Source organism: Eretmochelys imbricata, chromosome 9 (assembly GCF_965152235.1).
Source record: "Eretmochelys imbricata isolate rEreImb1 chromosome 9, rEreImb1.hap1, whole genome shotgun sequence".
NCBI classification, from domain to species: Eukaryota; Metazoa; Chordata; order Testudines; family Cheloniidae; genus Eretmochelys; species Eretmochelys imbricata.
The window spans coordinates 16,807,719-16,828,234 of record NC_135580.1 but is presented as its reverse complement, the minus strand read 5'-3'; the positions used below and the strand labels follow the sequence as shown (position 1 = coordinate 16,828,234).

Below are 20,516 nucleotides of genomic sequence, written 5' to 3'. Positions count from 1 at the left end.
AACCCCTGGGGTTCCACAGACTATGTCTAAGGGCTCCGCGAAAGGCTGCGGTTACCATTCAACAGTGGTTTTCAACCTGGGATCTGCAGACTGTCTAAGACTTCCAAATGGGTCCACACCGCCATTTCAAATTTTGTTAAGGGTCCGCAAATGAAAAAGGGTTGAAAACGACTGCACTAAACACAGTGGCTTGTAATTCATAAATAACAATTGGGTATTTGTGTACTTTAACACTGTGCCTCAATCAGAATCTGAAACAATAATTAGTATAAAGGGTAATATTGTGGAAACTAATTAATCTGAACAGCTACCACAAATAGATACTTACTGAATGTGGTACAAGCCAGCAATTAATATTTTAAGAAAAATATTAACATTTGGGTGTCTAAAGTTAAGTGCCTAAATCCATATTTAGGCATGACTAAAAGTGGTCTACTCTTTTAAGGTGCTAACTACCCACAGCTTGCTCAGCAGCTCTGAAGATCAAGCTACCTTTATTTAACTACCCACATATGGGTTTAGGTGCCTAATTTTAGATTTTCAAATTTGAAAATTTTGTCCAATAACTGTAAAATATTATGCAACTTAATGTTAAATTATGCTTCCTAGAAATTGTACTTAGTATTTTCTTAAGATAAAGGTTGAGATTTTCAAAGGGGAATTGGGCAACTAACTATCTTGGATTCCTTTGAAAATCCCAGACTAATTGGGGTACTAGTTTAAACACATGATGTCCTTTTAGAGGAGTGTATCTTACATTAATTAATGATTCTATGATCTAATACATCTTTTTTACCTCTAACTACTACAGTCTCATTATGTACCTACTTCTCATTATGTTGCAATAATTTTAGTCAGATTTATTTATTTGAAACATGAAAAATGTTTTCTTTACAAGAAGTTGCATTATAGCCATTGAAGGCTAGGATGGGATATAGAACCTTGTTTGATTACATACCGAGGTCTGTGACATGCTTGACTGCTGAGTGACGCTCCCAGTAGGTGATGCACACTGCCTTCCACCCGACAGGCTTGCCTAAATAGCAAGAATATATGTTAAATACGTCAGCTAAGCGGAAATAAAAAAAATGTTTAAACAGATACTATTACATGAGCCAACAGAAACTCACCTCTAGTTTTACCCTTTCTCTGAATTACCAGTAAAAATAAACAAATTTTACCCAGTAGAGTTAGGGATATGTTTACAGCACACTGTACTCCAAACTATGGTCCTAAACTGCCCACTGTCCTCAATTCTCTCTATTGTTGGCTACCTTTGAATCTGTTCACAACTTTTCGCTTTTATTTGCATGGCAATCTTGTTTTGCTTTTGCGGGTGAGAGCAGGGTTACCTGTAATATGGATAACAGCCTAAAACATATCTGAACAGCAAGGAAACAGGATCCACTTTCTAATTAAGAATGCAATCCCACTATGCTTACTCACATAAGACAACCCCCATATATTTTAATATGTACTCACATGAGTAAGGATTACCAGGTCAAGTCCTGTGTGGATTGTATTTATTTGTTTTAAATTCAAGGTCCTTTATTGAACATGGATGCAACATCAGTTACCTTCTTCTGAGTCATCTCAATTATAAGTTGAGATCATATGACTATCTCAGGCAATCAGCATGATCCAGCGGAAGAGGTACACGACTGTGATCCAGCAACTCCCGAGTCCTAATCCTATGTCTGATAAAATAAAGCTGTATAGCCTTGAGGTCTTTAACTCTTCATGTCTCAGCCTCTCCATGTGTAAAATGATAATTACCTCTCTCACCAGGGTACTGTTCCCTTTCCAGTAACCACTGAGGTCAATGGAAGTCTTTCCACTGACTTTAATGAGCATTGGAGAAGGCTTCTTGTGATGATTAATGCTAAAGCCTCTGCAAATAGGAACAGAACATGGCATTGTCTCGTACTTTCTTTTCCAATTTCAGAATTACAACTAAGGTTTATTGTAACTTATTATGTACCCATATTCCTCGGCATGATTCACTAAAATTAAGTACCAAAATAAAATATAAAACGCTAATTATTTTTATTTTATCTGTATTAAGGACTATTATGTTCCTTCCCCTGCGTCCATATTTTGGAAAGGGGGGTTGAAGAAGTTTGGATTTTTCCTGTTAACATCATTAAGTCCTTTACTTTACCAAAATACACTATACAGTTAATTATATAATATATGTAATGGACACCCAGAGCATAGGATAGGCACCTAATGAGATTCTTACAAAACTAAAAATATTCAAGTGGGTTTGCAGTCCACACAGAGACAATTAAAAGAATAAAGTCACTAAAATACTACAATGAATTATTGTGAGATATTTAGACATGCACAGTAAAGCTGTTGTTTATGTTTGGTAATGGTTTACATTTTTCATCCTAGAGTATTAGTTTTACACATGTGACCCTGGGAGCCCTCATTGCCAACTGGCAGAGGGCCCATCATACTGTAGTGCATATCAGGCCTCACACACACAGTACCCACAATGCACTGGTGTCATAATACGTATCTAAATGGTGTCTTGTAAGGTATTATATGTAAACTGATGACACGCTGGTTCCAAAATCATTGTGTGATATGTACAGTTTGTGTGCAAAGAGTTGTGTGTGTGCTGGAAATATGGGCTTGGGAGGCAGTGCATACACTAAACAAAGGAACGTGGATTTGCCTGTCTCACCATCTTGATTGCAGGCAAAGGACAATGAAAGTAAATTTACGTATAAGGTAAACAAAGCCATCAAGCTAACAAATGGAAGGAGGAGGTTAGTGAGCTCACCAGGGGACAGAACCTGTACCTAGGATGCGTTCCTGGCTCTTAAGGCAGAGACAATGGGCTTTGGGTAACATAAGGGGAGCAAAAAGACTTTTAAACTATCCATTATTTAAGGGACATAGCGTACAGTACCCTTTCAGCCTGTGACAGTTGGATCCTGTCATCCGAAAGGTTGGGGATGCTGGTAACCTGATATAAGTAAGAAAACTGCTTAGGCAAAGACTGTATCCTGCTAAAATTAAGTTTTAGACAATATAAAGTATGTTTTGTTTTGTATATAACCATACCTGTCTCCTTCTCTTGCTTAGAATATCACTAAAATCTCTTCTTTGTTAATAAAAACTTTTTCTAAGTTTTACTATGAATCATCTCAGTGCCATTATACTGAACTAAATGAAAGTCTTCAGCTAAGTAAACAGGCTAATATGTACACTGTCTCTTTGGAGGAAGAAAACTTAATTTAACAATTTCTGTGAGTGTCTAGTGAGAGAGACCACACACTGAGCGAGGAACTCAGGAACTGAGGTTCATTGATTATTACCTGCAAGGCAAGATTAACGCTGGCAGAGTCTTGAGGAGTTTGCTGGTGAAGCAGACAAGTTGCTTTGGCAGGGAGTGGGGACACAGTTTAATCTCCAGCAAAACTCACTCTTGCTGGGGGGGGGGGGGGGGGCAGAGGGGTAACATGGTGGCTCACAGTTCTGGGTGTCCTAAGCAGAACATCATAACATATTTAACTCTCACCTGTGGAACAGCTGCCAGACTCTGAAACTGGGTACTGCTTAAGTGCTGCTGTTGTAGAGCAGCAGTCTGCAGCATTAAATGCTGCTGTTGGGCTGCATACATCTGCTGAAGATACTGAGCAGCTGAGCTAGGGGGACGATGCAAGGCCTGTTGAATAACCTGCAATATACCAATACATAACAAACCACAATTACAAAATATTGGGGCTGTCAAGCAATTAAAATAATTAATTACAATTAATCACACTGTTAAACAATAATAGAAAACCGTTTATTTAAATATTTTCGGATGTTTTCTCCATTTTCAAATATATTCATTTCAGTTACAACACAGAATACAAACTGTAGAGTGCTCACTTTATATTTTTTATTACAAATATTTGCACTGTAAAAAACAAAAGAAATAGTATTTTTCAATTAACCTAATACAAATACTGTAGTGCAATCTCTATCATGAAAGTTGAACTTACAAATGCAGAATTATGTACAAAAAAAACTGCATTCAAAAATAAAACAATGTAAAACTTTAGAGCCTACACGTCCACTCAGTCCTACTTCAGCCAATCGCTCAGACAAACAAGTTTAGTTACAATTTGCAGGAGATAATGTTGCCTGCTTTTTGTTTACAATGTCACCTGAAAGTGAGACCAGGGGTTCTCATGGCACTGTTATAGCCAGTGTTGCAAGATATTTTCATGCCAGATGTGCTAAATATTCATATGTCCCTTGATGCTTCAACCACCATTGCAGAGGATATGCACGCATGCTGATAATGGGTTCTGCTCGATAACAATCGAAAACAGCGTGGACCGACGCATGTTCATTTTCATTATCTGAGTCAGATACCACCAGCAGAAGGCTGATTTTCTCTTTTGTGGTTCAGGTTCTGTAGTTTCTGCATAGGAGTGCTGCTCTTTTAAGACTTCTGAAAGCATGCTCCACACCTCGTCCCTCTCAGATTTTGGAAGGCACTTCAGATTCTTAAACCTTGGGTAGAGTGCTGTAACTATTTTTAGAAATCTCACATTGATACCTTCTTTGCATTTTGTCAAATCTGCACTGAAAATGTTCTTAAAATGAACAATATGTGCTGGGTCATCATCCAAGACTGCTATAACGATAAATATATGGCAGAATGCACGTAAAACAGAACAGGAGACATACTATTCTCCCCCAAAGAGTTCAGTTACAAATTTAATTAACGCATTCTTTTTTTAATGAGCGTCATCAGCATGGAAGCTTGTCCTCTAGAATGGTGGCTGAAGCATGAAGGGGCATATGAATGTTTAGTATATCTGGTACGCAAATACCTTGCAATGCCAGCTACAAAAGTGCCATGCAAATGCCTGTTCTCACTTTCTGGTGACATTGTAAATAAGAAGAGAACAGCATTCTCTCCTGTCAATGTAAAGAAACTTGTTTGTCTAAGTGATTGGCTGAACAACAAGTAGGACTGAGTGGACTTGTAGGCTCTGAAGTTTTACATTGTTTTTGAGTTATGTAACAAAAAACCCCCACAAAACTACATTTGTAAGTTGCACTTTCACTACAAAGATTGCACTACAGTGCTTATATGTGGTGAATTGAAAAATACTATTTCTTTTGTTTATAATTTTTTCAGTGCAAATATTTGTAATCAAAAATAATATACACTTTGATTTTAATTACAACACAGAATATAATATATATGAAAATGTAGAAAAAATCCAAAATATTTAATAAATGTCAATTGGTATTCTATTGCTTAACAGTGCAATTAAAACTGGTATTAATCATGATTAATTTTTTTGAGTTAATTGTGTGAGTTAACTGCGATTAATTGACAGCCCTACAAAATACTCAACTATTTTAATCTTGTTAGTGCTATAATGGAAGTTCACCACTGCAAGAAAATAAAAAACAAACAAACACTCCCCCACTCCCTGAACACCTGCATAACATTAAACTTCCTACATAATCAACTTTCAAGTGAATTATAGATTGTAACTAACACACACATTCTGGTCTATAGTATAAGCCTATTCTTTGACAATCCACATTATATAGCACCTTTCAGCTCAATTGTTCCCAAATCAATTTACAGATAAAATACATACTATACAGCCCTACTGAAATGCTGGCTCTTCTGAGGTAAATGACAGATAAGCAGATAACTGGCACTAAGAAACGTTGCACAACAGCCGGGATTAGAGAGAAAAGACTGGCAAGAACGCTGGGTCAACCTTCTACACCTACTCTTCAAAAACGTGTCATAGGGCCTTTGGGATAAAATTCTAGCTCCAATGAAGTCAATGGGAGTTTTACCACTGACTTCAATGAAGCCAAGATTTCATCATTAATGTCTATGCACATTGGTTTTTAAAGGTCTTATCAGAAAAACCTCACATACAACCTTACAAAATACATGGTACACAATTTATCTATGCAAAAGACCAGAGAGCTGAGCTGACCCTTGTCATGACAAGGCTGTGGTTCCAGGGAATCTAGATATTTCATCCACTCCATTACTTATGATCGTGATAACAAAACTAGTCTGTATAGTGCAAGATTCAAGTCAGCAGCACAGTTTCTACCACTGAAAGTTTTTTGTAAACAATCACTATTTCATGAAAACACTCAAACAACCCAGACAGTGAGAACCAGAAAAGAAAGAATGAAACTTTTAACTTACTAGCATGCAGCACTGCCCGATTTATTTTTATAAGCCAGTACGTTGCCTATGTTTGAGTTTTTAATCAGTAAACATCGTTTATGAAATTCTTTCTATTTCTCTCTACACTACATCAGAGGTTCTCAACCTTCTGAGGCCCCCCCCAACATGCTATTAAAACTCCCTGGCCCACCTGTGCCACACAACTTTTTTTCTACATATCCAGTAGATTAAAAGCCAGGGCCAGCGTTAGGGGGTAGCAAACAGGGCAGCGGCACAGGGGGCCCAAGTTTCTCGGGCTACAGCTTCAGCCTCGCATGGCAAGGCTCGGGCTTCGGCTTTCTGCCCTGGGCTCCTGCAAGTCTAACACTGGCTTTGCTCTATTTTGGAGGCCCCCCTGAAACTTGCTTGTGGCCCCCTGGGGGCCCCAGATCCCTGGTTGAGAACCTCTGCTCTACATCACAGCCCAGTACCTGTACAGCATGTCGGTCGGAGCCACTGTAGACAGATATCTGTGGTGGTTGTGTCCGAGAGGAGGAGGTGGTGGTGATGGTAGTTGTACATGCGGAACATGTTGTTGCATTGGATTCATTCTCCATAGCAGTGCAATGTTCTTTCAGTCTGGCAGGAAATTCAAGCAGTTCATTTATACTAGTACATGATGTACTGAATTTAAAGAAAAAAAATCTAAAATTATTCCAAAGAAATAATCATGGACAATTTATGTTAATTCCTAAGAAAAGGATTCATTGTATATCACTTATGGACAGGCAGACATAGTTTTAAGCTTGTGAAGGTATTCTAATTATTAGGTATAATACACTTAAGCTACATCAAAAACTCCTAAAGTAGTAGTTTACTGATGTAATTACCGTCAAAACTGAATACCACCAAGCTACACATTATATCACCATCCTCCAAAGAAGCACAGTGGGAAAGCCACTGCCTACTCACATCATGCACCTGCACCAAGATAAAGTTTCTGAAAAAAAAAAATCATTGGTGGTTAACTTTAGCCCTCAGGAGACAAGACTGGGAAAATTGCTTTTACTTCTCTGCTGCTTTATGCAGAAGAGCAGTGTTGTACGAAGGGAATCTTCTTATCTATTCTGGCCTCTCTTTACCCACCATCTGAAATACAGATTCATTCACTTAATGTAGACTTCCTCAGCTTTCCTAACCAACCTTTCTTTCTTTCTTCTGTAGAAGATGACTTCTCTTCATAGAAGCCATGTTTAAAATTTAAGTAAACTCACTATGAGTTTCTGGTGGAGTTAACATTTTTGTTCGATTTTCTGTTTCAGTATGGTCAGATCAAGAATAAATAGCAGGACTACTATTTTTGGAAGGAGTAGGATCATAGGAGAACATACTTTTTCTTTTACTTTATGTTTTTAAGAGAAGGTAGCAGAGCACAGAAAGCAGTCCTTCAGAAAGTTGCAGTATACTGCAGACGAACAGCATTGCTAAGAGCATAACAAAGCTCTGTAGAGTGCTTACAGTACATAACTTGTAATAATCAATAAATTCTAACAAACATGTGACAATCTAGGACTTCACACTTGTCACTATGCTGCTTGCCATGGCCATTGGGAACCTCATTGCAGTAGTGGGAAAACAACTCAGAATTCTTGCTCCAAAAGCATAGGCCTCCTACCACTTGAACTGAAAGAGAATCTCCAGCTGTAAAATGGGAACAATGATACTTGTTTGCAAAGTGCTTAGAGATCTACTAATGAAAAACGATATGTAAGAGTTAGGTACAGTATCGTCATCATTAGGTGTTATGTATAGGGCTTATGGTACAAAGCTGATCAGTTCTGATACTCTCCAGCAGAGGGCAACACCCCTATGTGCACATGCCAGTATCATTCAATATTAAGAAAAAAATGTAACAGGTAAGAAGGCAATTAATATAGAGGCAAACTTTACAGTATTGTATCTCCCTCCTGTGCAGGATCTTGGGTTCACTTCAATGAAACATTTACATTTAAAATTTCTCTTTCCGATTTGAGCAGAATCTTGTCTAATTCAACTAAGTTATTAATATAGGGAATCACTCTGGATGTTTAATTTTCATAATTGATAAGTATTTTGAAGGTACAACACTGGCTATGTGTGTGATGTATCCGCCTCTAGTGGCTGATCCACAAGAGGCCAACAGGCTATGATTTCTGCAAGATAAGAGTTACTCCTTTAGCTTAAATGGTCCCACTTGCTCAAAAAGAGCTTTATTACGCTCCCAACTTTCCCAAGCATTCATTTGTAGAAAAATAATGCAATAATTATATGAAGAAAATATACTATAATTATGCAGAGTTTTTGTTATGTTTAATTTGAGATCCAATCTTAAACCCCATGGGTGCATAACTCACTCAAATCAACCCTGCTCTTGTATTTTTTGCCACTGATTATGTGGACAGGGCTTAACAGAACAGGGTCCTTCATTGGTGGCACCTAGGTGCTACCACAGTACAAACAATAGTAATGGAAGCAACATGTGGACATTTTGTGTGTGTGAAAGAAAAAGAGAACATTATCTTCTCTATTAATCGGTTGCAACGTAGAAAGAACTACAGGTATTTCATTAGCTGACAGATAACATGATATTTTGTTAGCCCAAGTGACAGAGACCTACCATTTTTGAGAAATTTGTATTTTGGGGGCTGAAGAGCCTGGAATCCAGAATCAGTTCAGCAGGTGGGTGATGATTTATGACACAGAGGATAACCTCTCCATATTGAAGGTTGAAACCAAAGTCCCTTTATAGGACTGACTTGATCGCATTGGCATAGAGCTGCTACACAAGAGATCTTACAGTGGCACAGCTGCCTCGGTACAAGCTCTCTAGTGTAGACATAGCCTTAGACTAAAATTTGGAGCAACCCAAGCAACTAAGCGAACCCATAAAATTACCAGATGACAGAGGCTTCAAACACTAAGAATCAGTAGAACGACAGGTTTCAAACAACGGTTTCAGCCGTGTTAGCGTGTATCCGCAAAAAGAACAGGAGTACTTGTGGCACCTTAGAGACTAACAAATTTATTTGAGCATAAGCTTTTGTGGGCTACAGCCCACTTCATTGAATGCATGCAGTGGAAAATACAGTAGGATGATTTTATATACACAGAGAACATGAAACAATGGGTGTTACCATACACACTATACTATAAGGAGAGTGATCAGTTAAGGTGAGCTATTACCAGCAGGAGAGAAAAAAATCCTTTTGTAGTGATAATCAAGATGGGCCATTTCCAGCAGTTGACAAGAACGCATGAGGAATAGTGTGTGTGTGTGTGTGGGGGGGATAAACATGGGGAAATAGTTTTACTTTTTGTAATGACACATCCTTATTCAAGCCTAATTTAATGGTGTCCAGTTTGCAAATTAGTTCCAATTCAGCAGTCTCTCATTGGAGTCTGTTTTTGAAGTTTAATCACAAACCCAAGTAAGCTTAGCAGAGTCCATGAAACTGCCTGATGAGGCCTAGCCACCCCAGCAGTCTCCACCCTCCCCTATGCCTGGGCCGTGCCCTCAGCAGGCTGCCCTGTGGTAGAAACAACCCTCCCCCGCGCTCCTGCCACTGCCCTCTCCGGGCCACCACACACCTTAAGACAACCACGCTGCTCCAAGACACCCACCCCACGACCCCCCGCGCTATACAGCCTCCCACCGCGGTACTGCCACCTCTGGGCCAGGCCACCGCATCCCACCTCAGGCCAGGTCACCGCCCCCTCAGGACACCCACTGTGCCACCACCCCCACAGTGCTGTCCTGTGGGGCGGGCTGGCCAAGACGGGCCCCTGGTGGGGGCAGCACGGCAGGCAGGAGCCCTTGAGCCAGGAGGTGCCCGTGGCCCAGCGCCCGGCGATGCCCTGCCTGGCACCCGCTGTCAGACGGGAGAGGGGAACGGCTCCCTGCATGAGGCTAGCCCAAGGTCGCCGCGTTATCAGGTCCCAGTTCCCGGCCCGGCCCCGCCCGCTTTCCCCTCCCCCATCCACCCGAGCGGGACCGGATTCGCCCCGAACGAATTACTCACTCCGCTTCCGCCATCTTCTCTCCTCCCTCACGGGGAGGCATTGCGCATGCGCTCCGCCGCCGGGAGGTCGAAGTCGGGGGGAAAGGGGAAGTTGTGAGCCCCCGGCTCCAGACGTCCGGCCCCACTGCTGCAGGTACCTCACCTAGCACCGCGGTCCTGCTTGGAGCTGTGTGGGCGCCAGACAGCCACTGCTCCGCGTCCTACGTCCCTCACGCTGCCCAGCCCACACCGCTTGTGTTGTCAATAAGCTTCTTCTAAGTCGCCGCAGGCTTAAAGCGGGAGTGGGAGGCGGAGGGCTAATAGCCGTGGCCCAGGGTCGTGGGAGTTTCGAGGGGACTGTTACCATTTTAATCAAGTCCCGTATCCCAAATTGCCTCCGGCCAGGGCCCATGAAAGGTTATCACGGGTCATGGTAAAATGGTGGCTGCGCTTTAGCCCAACACAATGGCACTCCCTCCAGTCCCCCTCCCCAGTGTTTGTTTTTGGAAAAATCTAAAGCGTGCACAGGAGACAGGCTGGTCAGAATTAGAGGGTAACTAGAGCAGGGCGCTGAGAGAAAGGGAAACCTGGATTCCCTGCCCTGCTTGGCTCACACCGTGCACCTCACTTACGGCCTGATTTTCAGAGGTACCAGCCTTCACATCTCCCCCAGAAATTAATGAGACCTGCAAGACGTTGACAACTCTGAAAATCTTTGCTCTCAGTTTCCCCCTCGTTAGATCTGTATAATTAAAAGTTTCTCTCAGAGATGTTGTGAGGGCTAAATTAGTTAACATTTGAAAATCACTTTAATCTGTAAGTATTTTAAGATCCTTGGATAGAAGACACTATAGAAATGCAACTAATTTATTTTTAGTGTTGAACAAATCTATATAATATATTAATTTCCCCTTTGATACCACACATTCAATGTTGATGTTGTGACTCATGATCACATTGGGTTGTGTTGTGACATTTTCACACCAAGATAATGACTGCATAGCAACAAAATGTCATCACCTTGCGTAGTGACATACTAACTCAGTGATCAAGTTAATTCCACCAATCACATTCAAAAAAGCAGGTTTCAGAGTAACAGCCGTGTTAGTCTGTATTCGCAAAAAGAAAAGGAGTACTTGTGGCACCTTAGAGACTAACCAATTTATTTGAGCATAAGCTTTCGTGAGCTACAGCTCACTTCATCGGATGCATACTGTGGAAAATACAGAAGATGTTTTTATACACACAGACCATGAAAAAAATGGGTGTTTATCACTACAGAAGGTTTTCTCTCCCCCCACCCCACTCTCCTGCTGATAATAGCTTATCTAAAGTGATCACTCTCCTTACAATGTGTATGATAATCAAGGTGGGCCATTTCCAGCACAAATCCAGGGTTTAACAAGAACGTCTGAGGAGGGGGGGGGGGGAAGGGGAGGAATAAAACAAGGGGAAATAGGTTACTTTTTATAATGAATCAACCATTTCCAGTCTCTATTCAAGCCTAAGTTAATTGTATCCAATTTGCAAATTAATTCCAATTCAGCAGTCTCTCGTTGGAGTCTGTTTTTGAAGTTTTTTTGTTGAATGATAGTCACTCTGAGATCAGAAATCGAGTGACCAGAGAGATTGAAGTGTTCTCCGACTGGTTTATGAATGTTATAATTCTCGACATCTGATTTGTGTCCATTTATTCTTTTACGTAGAGACTGTCCAGACACAAATGGACACAAATCAGATGTCGAGAATTATAACATTCATAAACCAGTCGGAGAACACTTCAATCTCTCTGGTCACTCGATTTCTGATCTCAGAGTGACTATCCTTCAACAAAAAAACTTCAAAAACAGACTCCAACGAGAGACTGCTGAATTGGAATTAATTTGCAAATTGGATACAATTAACTTAGGCTTGAATAGAGACTGGAAATGGTTGATTCATTATAAAAAGTAACCTATTTCCCCTTGTTTTATTCCTCCCCCACACACACACTGTTCTTCAGATGTTCTTGTTAAACCCTAGATTTGTGCTGGAAATGGCCCACCTTGATTATCATACACATTGTAAGGAGAGTGATCACTTTAGATAAGCTATTACCAGCAGGAGAGTGGGGTGGGGGGAGAGAAAACCTTCTGTAGTGATAAACACCCATTTTTTCATGGTCTGTGTGTATAAAAACAACTTCTGTATTTTTCACAGTATGCATCCGATGAGGTGAGCTGTAGCTCATGAAAGCTTATGCTGAAATAAATTGGTTAGTCTCTAAGGTGCCACAATTATTCAAAAAAGCAGTAACCTATGGTACAAATAACACCTTCAAACATAAAGCCACACAACATAATCATTGAAATCAATGGGGCTAAGTATATGCCTAACTGTTTGTAGGATTGGGACCAATGTAAGGTAGTTACTCAAGATATGTCTATGCAGCAAAGAAAAACCCATGGCTGGCCCATGCTAGCTGACTTGGGCTCATGGAGGCTTGGGCTGGAGCCCGGGCTTTATAGGGTGACCAGATAGCAAGTGTGAAAAATTGGGACGGGGTGGGGGGCAATAGGAGCCCATATAAAAAAAAGCCCCAAATATCTGGACTGCCGCTATAAAAAATGGGAACATCTGGTCACCCTAGGGCTTTAGGACCCTGCAGGGTGGGAGGGTCCCAGAACTCTGGCTTCAGACTGAGCCCATAAATCTACACAGCAATGAAACAGCCTAGCAACTTGAGCCCAGTGAGCAGAAGTCAGCTGGCATAGGCCAGCCACAGGTTTTTCTTTGCTCTGTAGACACACCCTCACTGTCCTGCAGAGAACAGTGAGTGCAGCCATTTATGGATTGTGTAAAATTATTGGGTGAAGAAGTTAAAAAAATACCCTTCATATTTTCAGTAAATACTTTGTGAAAATTTTAAAAATCAGTTCTTTTAAAAAACTTTAAAATGACATTTTAGAATTTTTTTAAAAATTTCCATATTTTTAGCAGGTATAGTGGTACTGTATCTATCAAATCCGTGCGTGATTTTAATCACTGTCTGCTGCCAGAGAACTATCTTTTATTCTGAGCCTGATCATGCAAAGTGCTAAACATCTACAGATTCCAAGAGCCCTCAATTCTCACTGGGTGAAATCCAGGTGCCATTGAAGTCAATGGGAGTTTTGCCATTTATGTCAATGGGGTCAGGATTTCATCCATTCACTTCAAAGGAAGTTGAGGGTATTCAGTACTTTCTAGGAGGTGCTTAGCACCTCACAGGATATGGGCCTGATTTTGTATCCACTGATGTCAAGGATGAGGAGGGTCTTTTCATTGACTTCAATGGAAGCCTGAATGGGCCATAGCCACACTGAGAATGCCACACTTAGGGCAGACTGCAAGAAATACAGCAGACAATCCCCCAAACTGTCAGTTTATTCTATAATTTTATTAGCCAAGCCAGTAACAAAACAGCTTCTGCAATGCCACACTGGTTAACAAGAAGCCAACCATAGTCACCTTTTGGCAATCCTGGATCGCATATAGACAGCCAAGTGGAGTATAGAGAGGGGTTACTGAAAACCTGATTCACCCTATGGGAGATTGGTCCTTTTGGATTGGTTAGACACTTATCCCCAGGTCAATATGAGTCTCACTAATCATGCTGGTGCCAATCTTTTAGTAACGAAAGCTAAAGATTTAACAATAAAAGGAAAAAGAAAGAAGAGGGTTACAAATGGTTAAAAGATCAATATACATACAAGTGACTTCCAGTGTTCAGGATCACAGCAGTGATGGAATAAATTGCTGGCTTGTAAAAGTCTCTCTGGAATCTTCCCAACAGGTCAGAATCGAAAGGCAGCTTAGATGTAAAGTCTGTTGAAGTCTTTCCATGCATTTTCCAGAGTATTCCAAATAATTATTTGGAAGATCTCCATCTGACAACTTATCCTTTCCTTGTTCAAAGTTTAAGCAGACTCGACATGGCAGGATCAGGCTCATGGCCATGGAAAATGTGTCACGGACTGTGAAATAAGCCCTGCCCCATGAAATCTGATCTTCTCATGCTGCTGGGAGTGCCCTCACTTCTGTGCTTTAGCAGCTTCAGGACTTGGCCCAGGGCTTTCACCCTGATGGCTTCTGACCAGGCTCGGAGCTTCCACTCCTGCCAGGGCTCTGGGCACCTGGGCTTGGGGCTTCTGGCCCCCATGGCTGTAGCTGGAGCTTCATCACGCATTTGGGGGCCCCCAAATTGGCCAGGGCCCCTGCATTAATCTGCCAGTGGACTAGTAGTTAGGAGCCCCCAGCTGAGGTGCTCCCAGCAGTTGGGACCCAGCTCTGGGAACCTCCTCTAGCTTCAGGAAGGTTGGTAGCTGCTGTCTTCAGAGCCCAGCTTTGAAGGCAGCATAGAAGTGAGGGTGGCAATCCTGTGACAACCCTACAACAATTTTCAAGCCCTCCCACCCCAATTATCCCATTTTGGGTTGGATGTAAACATCTGAAATTGTTAAATTGGCTAATTTTTAAACCCTCTGGTCGTGAAATTGACCAAAATGGTCCCTGAATTTGGTAGGGCCCTATTTATAGCTTTTCTAGCAGGTTGACAAACCTCCTAACAGATATTGTCATGGCAGGGCCTTCCCCTGAGAAAGAATAGGTCATGCATATATTATGTGGACCATTTCTTTGAAGCTAGTCTTCTACTTCCTATGCATACCCAGGTAAACTAGTTACACTTATTCACATAAAGCAATTAGTTGGTCCTTCATTATAACTAGGGCTCTCAAGCAATTAAAAAAATTAACCGTGATTAATTGCGCGGTTAAAAAAAATAATCATGATTAATCGCACTGTTAAACAATAATAGAATACCATTTATTTAAATAGTTTTGGATGTTTTCTACATTTTCAAATATATTGATTTCAATTACAACACAGAATACAAAGTGTACAGTGCTCACTTTATATTTATTTTTTATTACAAATATTTGCACTTTAAAAATACAAAAGAAATAGTATTTTTCAATTCACCTAATACAAGTACTGTAGTGCAATCTCTTTAGCATGAAAGTTGAACTTACAAATATAGAATTATGTACAAAAAAAACTGCATTCAAAAATAAAATGTAAAATTGTAGAGCCTGCAAGTCCACACAGTCCTACTTCAGTCAATCACTAAGACAAACAAGTTTTGTTACAATTTTCAGGGGATAATGCTGCCTGCTTCTTGTTTACAATGTCACCTGAAAGTGACAACAGGTGTTCGCATGGCATTGTTGTAGCCAACGTTGCAAGATATTTACATGCTAGATGTGCTAAAGATTCATATGTCCATTCATACTTCAACCACCGTTTCAGTGGACATGCATCCATGCAGATGACGGGTTCTGCTCAATAACAATCCAAAGCAATCCAAACCAATACATGTTCATTTTCATCATCTGAGTCAGATCCCAGCAGCAGAAGGTTGATTTTCTTTTCTGGTGGTTCGGGTTCTGTAGTTTCCGCATCAGAGTGTTGATCTTTTAAGACTTCTGAAAGCATGCTCCGCACCTCATCCCTCTCAGATTTTGAAAGGCACTTCAGATTCTTAAACCTTGAGTCAGTTAGAAATCTCACATTGGTACCATCTTTGCATTTGTGAAATCTACAGTGAAAGTGTTCTTAAAATGAACATGTGCTGAGTCATCATCCAGTGGGAGCCACGATCGGCTGAACCTGCGGACGCGGCAGGTAAACAAACTGATCCGGCACACCAGGGGCTACAAGCTACTACAAGCTAATCTGGTTACATTGTTAAACTTATAACAAGATATAGGTAAACACAGACAAATGCATTTGGCATCTACCTTTGATTTCTTTTACTACAAATGAATTAGTTGATGATGGCTAGTCTACTACAGCATTTCTCTAATGCAGCCACCAGAGGCTTTTCTAGTGGCCACAGCCTCTTAGGCAGTGACTGGGGGGTGGGGGTCAGGTGCAAAGCAGTGGCCCCTCCCCCAGGGCCATCAGCAGGGGTTTGGCACTTCCCTCCCTCTGGAGCCACAAACGCCACAGGAACAGGCAGCCGGTGTGAGTTCCCCACCTTCCCAGGGGCAGTGAGGCTTGGGCTTCAGTCCTGGGGTGGGGGGCAGCAGGCTCTGGTCGTGGGGGTTTAGGCTCCAGCCCTGGACCCTGGCTGTGGGTGCCAGCCCTCGGCTCACCCCCCACCACACACACACACACACACCACCTCCGACCCCCACTGCCTCCCCTGCTCCCCATCCATTGCCCTTGGCCCCCGCTGTTTCCCTAACAACCTTCCCATCCAGGGCTTAATTTGTCCCCTGCCTTGCCAGGGCTGAGTAAGTCTGCTGTGAAAATTCATATTTGTATGTTTGTTAATATCACTTTTCACAGCCTCCCAGCTAGCTAGTAAATCTGCTGTGGAAATTGATATACAAATTTATAACAAATTGATAACAAATATTACTTTTCACAGCAGCAGACTTACTAGCTAGCAAGTTTTTTAAAAAAGCAACCAAAAAGCAAAAGAAACAACAACAAAAGAGACAAGAATGTGCAAAACGCCTTATTTGAGTTTCTATTCTGTTTAGGTCTAGTAAAGAATAGAGACAACTTTACATTATTTTTAATAATTGAGTCTGCAAAAAAACCTCTACAAAAATAAATTTACAATGATTTGGACATGTATATGTGCATATTTATTTGTTTTTCCTAAAGTTAAGTATTGTAGGAAAAATTGTCAGAACAGCCACTCGCAAGAGTTGGCGGCTGTACTCTGAGGCCACCAAAAAATGTATTTTGAGAACCCCTGATCTAGTACATCTCCTTGAAATTTACGTACAAGTAGATTGACTTGATTACAATTGTAATGCCTTCTGTTAAATTGTTATGGATCATACAATATGGGTCATCAGGTTGGTTGGTCTGTCAGTGATACAGTAACAGAGTGGGATAATTTAAGATTTTGCATTACAGAAGCATGGCAGGCTGATACATTTTGTCTGATGCCTGGCAAGCCAAGGGTTAAAATCTTGTTCCAGGTAGTTAGCAACTAGATTTGTAATAATTTCCCAGGAAACAACTGTTTTCTTATCAAAGCTGATTGGCTGCAGTCACTTGATTCCCCTCACAGGTAAGGTAGTAAATTAACAATAGAGAATGAACTAGAAAATAACATACTGGGAGCTGGAAGAAGCAGTAGATGAAGCACGTGTTTGACTAAATTACAGGTATTGTTACCCTATATTATTTGATCTCTAGTAAATGCAAGTCTTAGGATATGGCTATACTACAGAGACTATGCCAGCATAGCTATGTTGCTGTAGCTGTGCTGGCATTACCCCGTAATTTAGATGCAGCCTATACCGAGGGAACAGATTTTTCCCGTTGGTGTAGGAACACGACCTCTCCGAACAATAGTAGCTACATTGACAGAGGAAGACATAACTGTGTCTACACTAGCAGTTAGGTCAGCATAGCTACATCAGTCATGGATTGTTCACACCCTTGACCAACGTAGCAATGTTGACCTAATTTTTAAGTGTAGACCAGGCCTTATTCCTTTGTTTAATGCTGGTGAATGGAAGTTCAAAATTACGTTAGGTCCAGATCTGAATGTGTGGATTCTCCCCCCCCTTTTTTTTTTCTGGAGGTGATTAACAAGTGCACTGACCAGCTTGTCACAAACTGTTGCATTATCCTATAATATTTCACTCCACCGACCTCAAAGCAGTGACAGCAGGAACAAGGTCTGTAGCTGATTGTCAGGAAAAAAAAAAAACAGATCTAGAAACTTCTAATTGTATGATTGCTTAAAAGAAATAATTTAGACAAAGAGCTACCATAGCTCTATGTTTCCTTCTGGTAAATTACTGATGATATGTTTTGCTGCCTACAGAAACAGGTTTAAAATTACACCCATATTAGTGGATACATGGGAAAAAATGAGAATAGATCACCCAGGCTTCCTGAGTATTCTACATTACTGCAGAACACTCCTCACCAAATTACTTGTCTCCCTTGAAAAATGGAGTAGATTGTCCTAGCAAATTATTGATGACACTTTATCTTGTTGCACCTGAATGCTGTAGTGAACAGTGTAGTGCATGCAGGTTTCAATCATTTGTTGAATTCAAACCTGTTAATTAATCATAACCTCAAAACAGTAGTAAATCGCATCAGTGTGCTAAAAAAGGATTTTTGCAGTGAGTTTCAGCAAATGCTGCTCTAGTTGTCACTTCTGCTCCCAAAACAACTGATATATTACCATTAAAATACCTCACTCCCCCATTTATTTCTCTATGTAACATCTTTTATTGGACCAATTTGTTAGTGAGAGAGAGTGAGCTTTCAAGCTTACACAGAGCTTGACTCTCTCACCAACAGAATTTGGTCCAATAGAAAATGTTACTTCACTCACCTCATCTCTGTAATATTCTGGGACCAACGAGGCTACAATGACACTGCATTAAAACACGAATTGGATTAGGCTCAAATCCAGCAAAGCATTCAAGCACGTGCACAACTTTAAAAAAAAAAGTGCTCTTCTTGATTTCACACACCACATGAGCGAGGAGGCGGAAGTAGCAGTTGTGCTGGTACAACCTACCAAAGGTAGCAAGCTCCCCATCCTTAACTCCTCGAAGTGAAGAGCACTACACCCTTAAGAAACCTCTGTCAGACACTTCTATTTCACCCCAGGCAGATCCTTCCCTATAAAATCCCAACACCCTCTATGCCTTCACCCACACATACTACTCAACTATGGCAAGGGTAGAGAACAGCAGCAGCAGCGCATGCCCCCTGATTCTGAACCTTAGTGACTACAAGCCCCAGAATTCCGTATGGCTTTGCCCATTCCCGCTGTAATATCCCCCTCCCCAGAAAGCTATGGACTGTACCAACTGCGAATAACAGATCACTGCTGTTGCACACCTTCACTTTACAGAATACGAGAGAAAGTGGTGGCAGTTCCTGTCTTTTTCTGCACAGTTTGTCTTCGGATAAATCGCTCTGGTGCCCGTTTAAGGAGATTGGTGTTTGTTTCCCCCCCTTCCTTCCTCAGAGCGTAGAACAGTCTCCTCAACAGGTGCGCACTGGAGGAGACCAAGGAGGCAATTGATAGGGGGATTGGGTGGGTGGTCCCCTTGCTGCTCTCGCCGGAAGTAGCGGTGTGTCGTCATCGTCGTCCCCCCCCATTGCTGTGGAGTATAGGCTGATCCCACCTCTTCCCCTCACCGGACTGGTTTGTCCTCATCTTGCTTCCCTCCAAGAAGTGGTTTGTCCCTGCCTCCCGGTATGGGCCCTGGGCTCTGCCCGTCTCGGGCGGGGCTGACTCTGAGGCGCTCGTAGCGGCTGGCCGGAGGCGGGGCTGAAGAGCTTCCTGAAGCCTGGGCGCTGCGGCGCTTGTGCCACTACAGGGGCCGCTCTCGGAGTCGCTCGTTTCCTCCCTTCCTGCTCCTCTGGTCGCCTCGCGGGGCCGGGGAGATGCCGACTCAGCGGGACAGTAGCGGCGGCAGCAGCAGCAGCACCACCATCATGTCCCACCCGACGCTGGGCGGGAGTAGCCTCGGCGGGGAGAGCGCCCACCAGGTCCGGGTGAAAGCCTACTACAAAGGGTGAGTGAGACGGCTGGGCGGGGTGCCTGGCGGACGGGAGCTCGGTGGCTGGGGGGGGATACCCGAGTGGGGGGTGGGGAACACGGGGTGAGAGTCTGGGGGCCAGGGGGTTGATTGGGGGGAGGGCGGTGCGGGGGCGGTTGCAGGGAAGCGTACGTACGGGAGTGGATGGGGGCGGGAGCGGGGCAGCGGCCTGTGAGGGGCGGAGAGAATCATAGAATATCAGGGTTGGAAGGGACCTCAGGAGGTCATCTAGTCCCCAATCCCCAGTTTTTGCCCCAGATCCCTAAATGGCCCCCTCAAGGATTGAACTCACAACCCTGGGTTTAGCAGGCCAATGCTCAAACCACTGAGCTATCCCTCTCCCCCTGAGGGATAGAGCTGAGGGACAGCAGCGGTAGGTGATATTTGTAGATCCCTGGGGTGGTGGCTACCGGCACTGAATGGGCAGGTAATGGAGCAAGGCCTCAGGGGAGAGGGTGAGCCTACAGGCGGGGCGGGGGTACCGGCAGTCTCTGCAGAAGCTTGGCGCCAGGGGAAATCTGGGGTTTCAGCGGGTGCCTGCAGTGATTATGGGGGGATTCCAGAGTTGCATTAGAATGGGAAATCAGAGGAAGCAGGAAGGAGTATTTACTGAAGCTGAAGGGGATCGAAGGGAGATGGGGCTTTGCGGGGGGGGGCACCCTCGTGTAAGTTAGGAGAGAACTATCATGCTGACTA

General features: G+C 42.4%; 2 protein-coding genes across 4 annotated transcripts in view; one reads left to right on the top strand and one right to left on the bottom strand.

Moving 5' to 3' along the window:
• The window catches only part of PHC3 (polyhomeotic homolog 3), a 101,024-nt gene extending 90,638 nt beyond the window's left edge, over positions 1 to 10,386 (bottom strand). The window contains exons 1-5 of one of the 3 annotated variants that reach the window (XM_077826677.1): positions 10,222 to 10,386; positions 6,655 to 6,847; positions 3,533 to 3,691; positions 2,921 to 2,977; positions 959 to 1,036 (exon numbers count right to left, since the gene is read on the bottom strand). In XM_077826677.1, the coding sequence (XP_077682803.1) occupies positions 959 to 1,036; positions 2,921 to 2,977; positions 3,533 to 3,691; positions 6,655 to 6,847; positions 10,222 to 10,262 (528 nt within the window). In that variant the 5' untranslated portion in view covers positions 10,263 to 10,386. The remainder of the gene's footprint in view (positions 1 to 958; positions 1,037 to 2,920; positions 2,978 to 3,532; positions 3,692 to 6,654; positions 6,848 to 10,221) is intronic. The other 2 variants (XM_077826675.1, XM_077826676.1) reach the window with 2 other exon arrangements.
• Positions 10,387 to 18,717: 8,331 nt separating this feature from the next.
• Positions 18,718 to 20,516, top strand: part of PRKCI (protein kinase C iota) — a 44,844-nt gene continuing 43,045 nt past the window's right edge. The window contains exon 1 of the mRNA XM_077825743.1: positions 18,718 to 19,796. Coding sequence (XP_077681869.1) covers positions 19,666 to 19,796 — 131 coding nt within the window. The 5' untranslated portion in view covers positions 18,718 to 19,665. The remainder of the gene's footprint in view (positions 19,797 to 20,516) is intronic.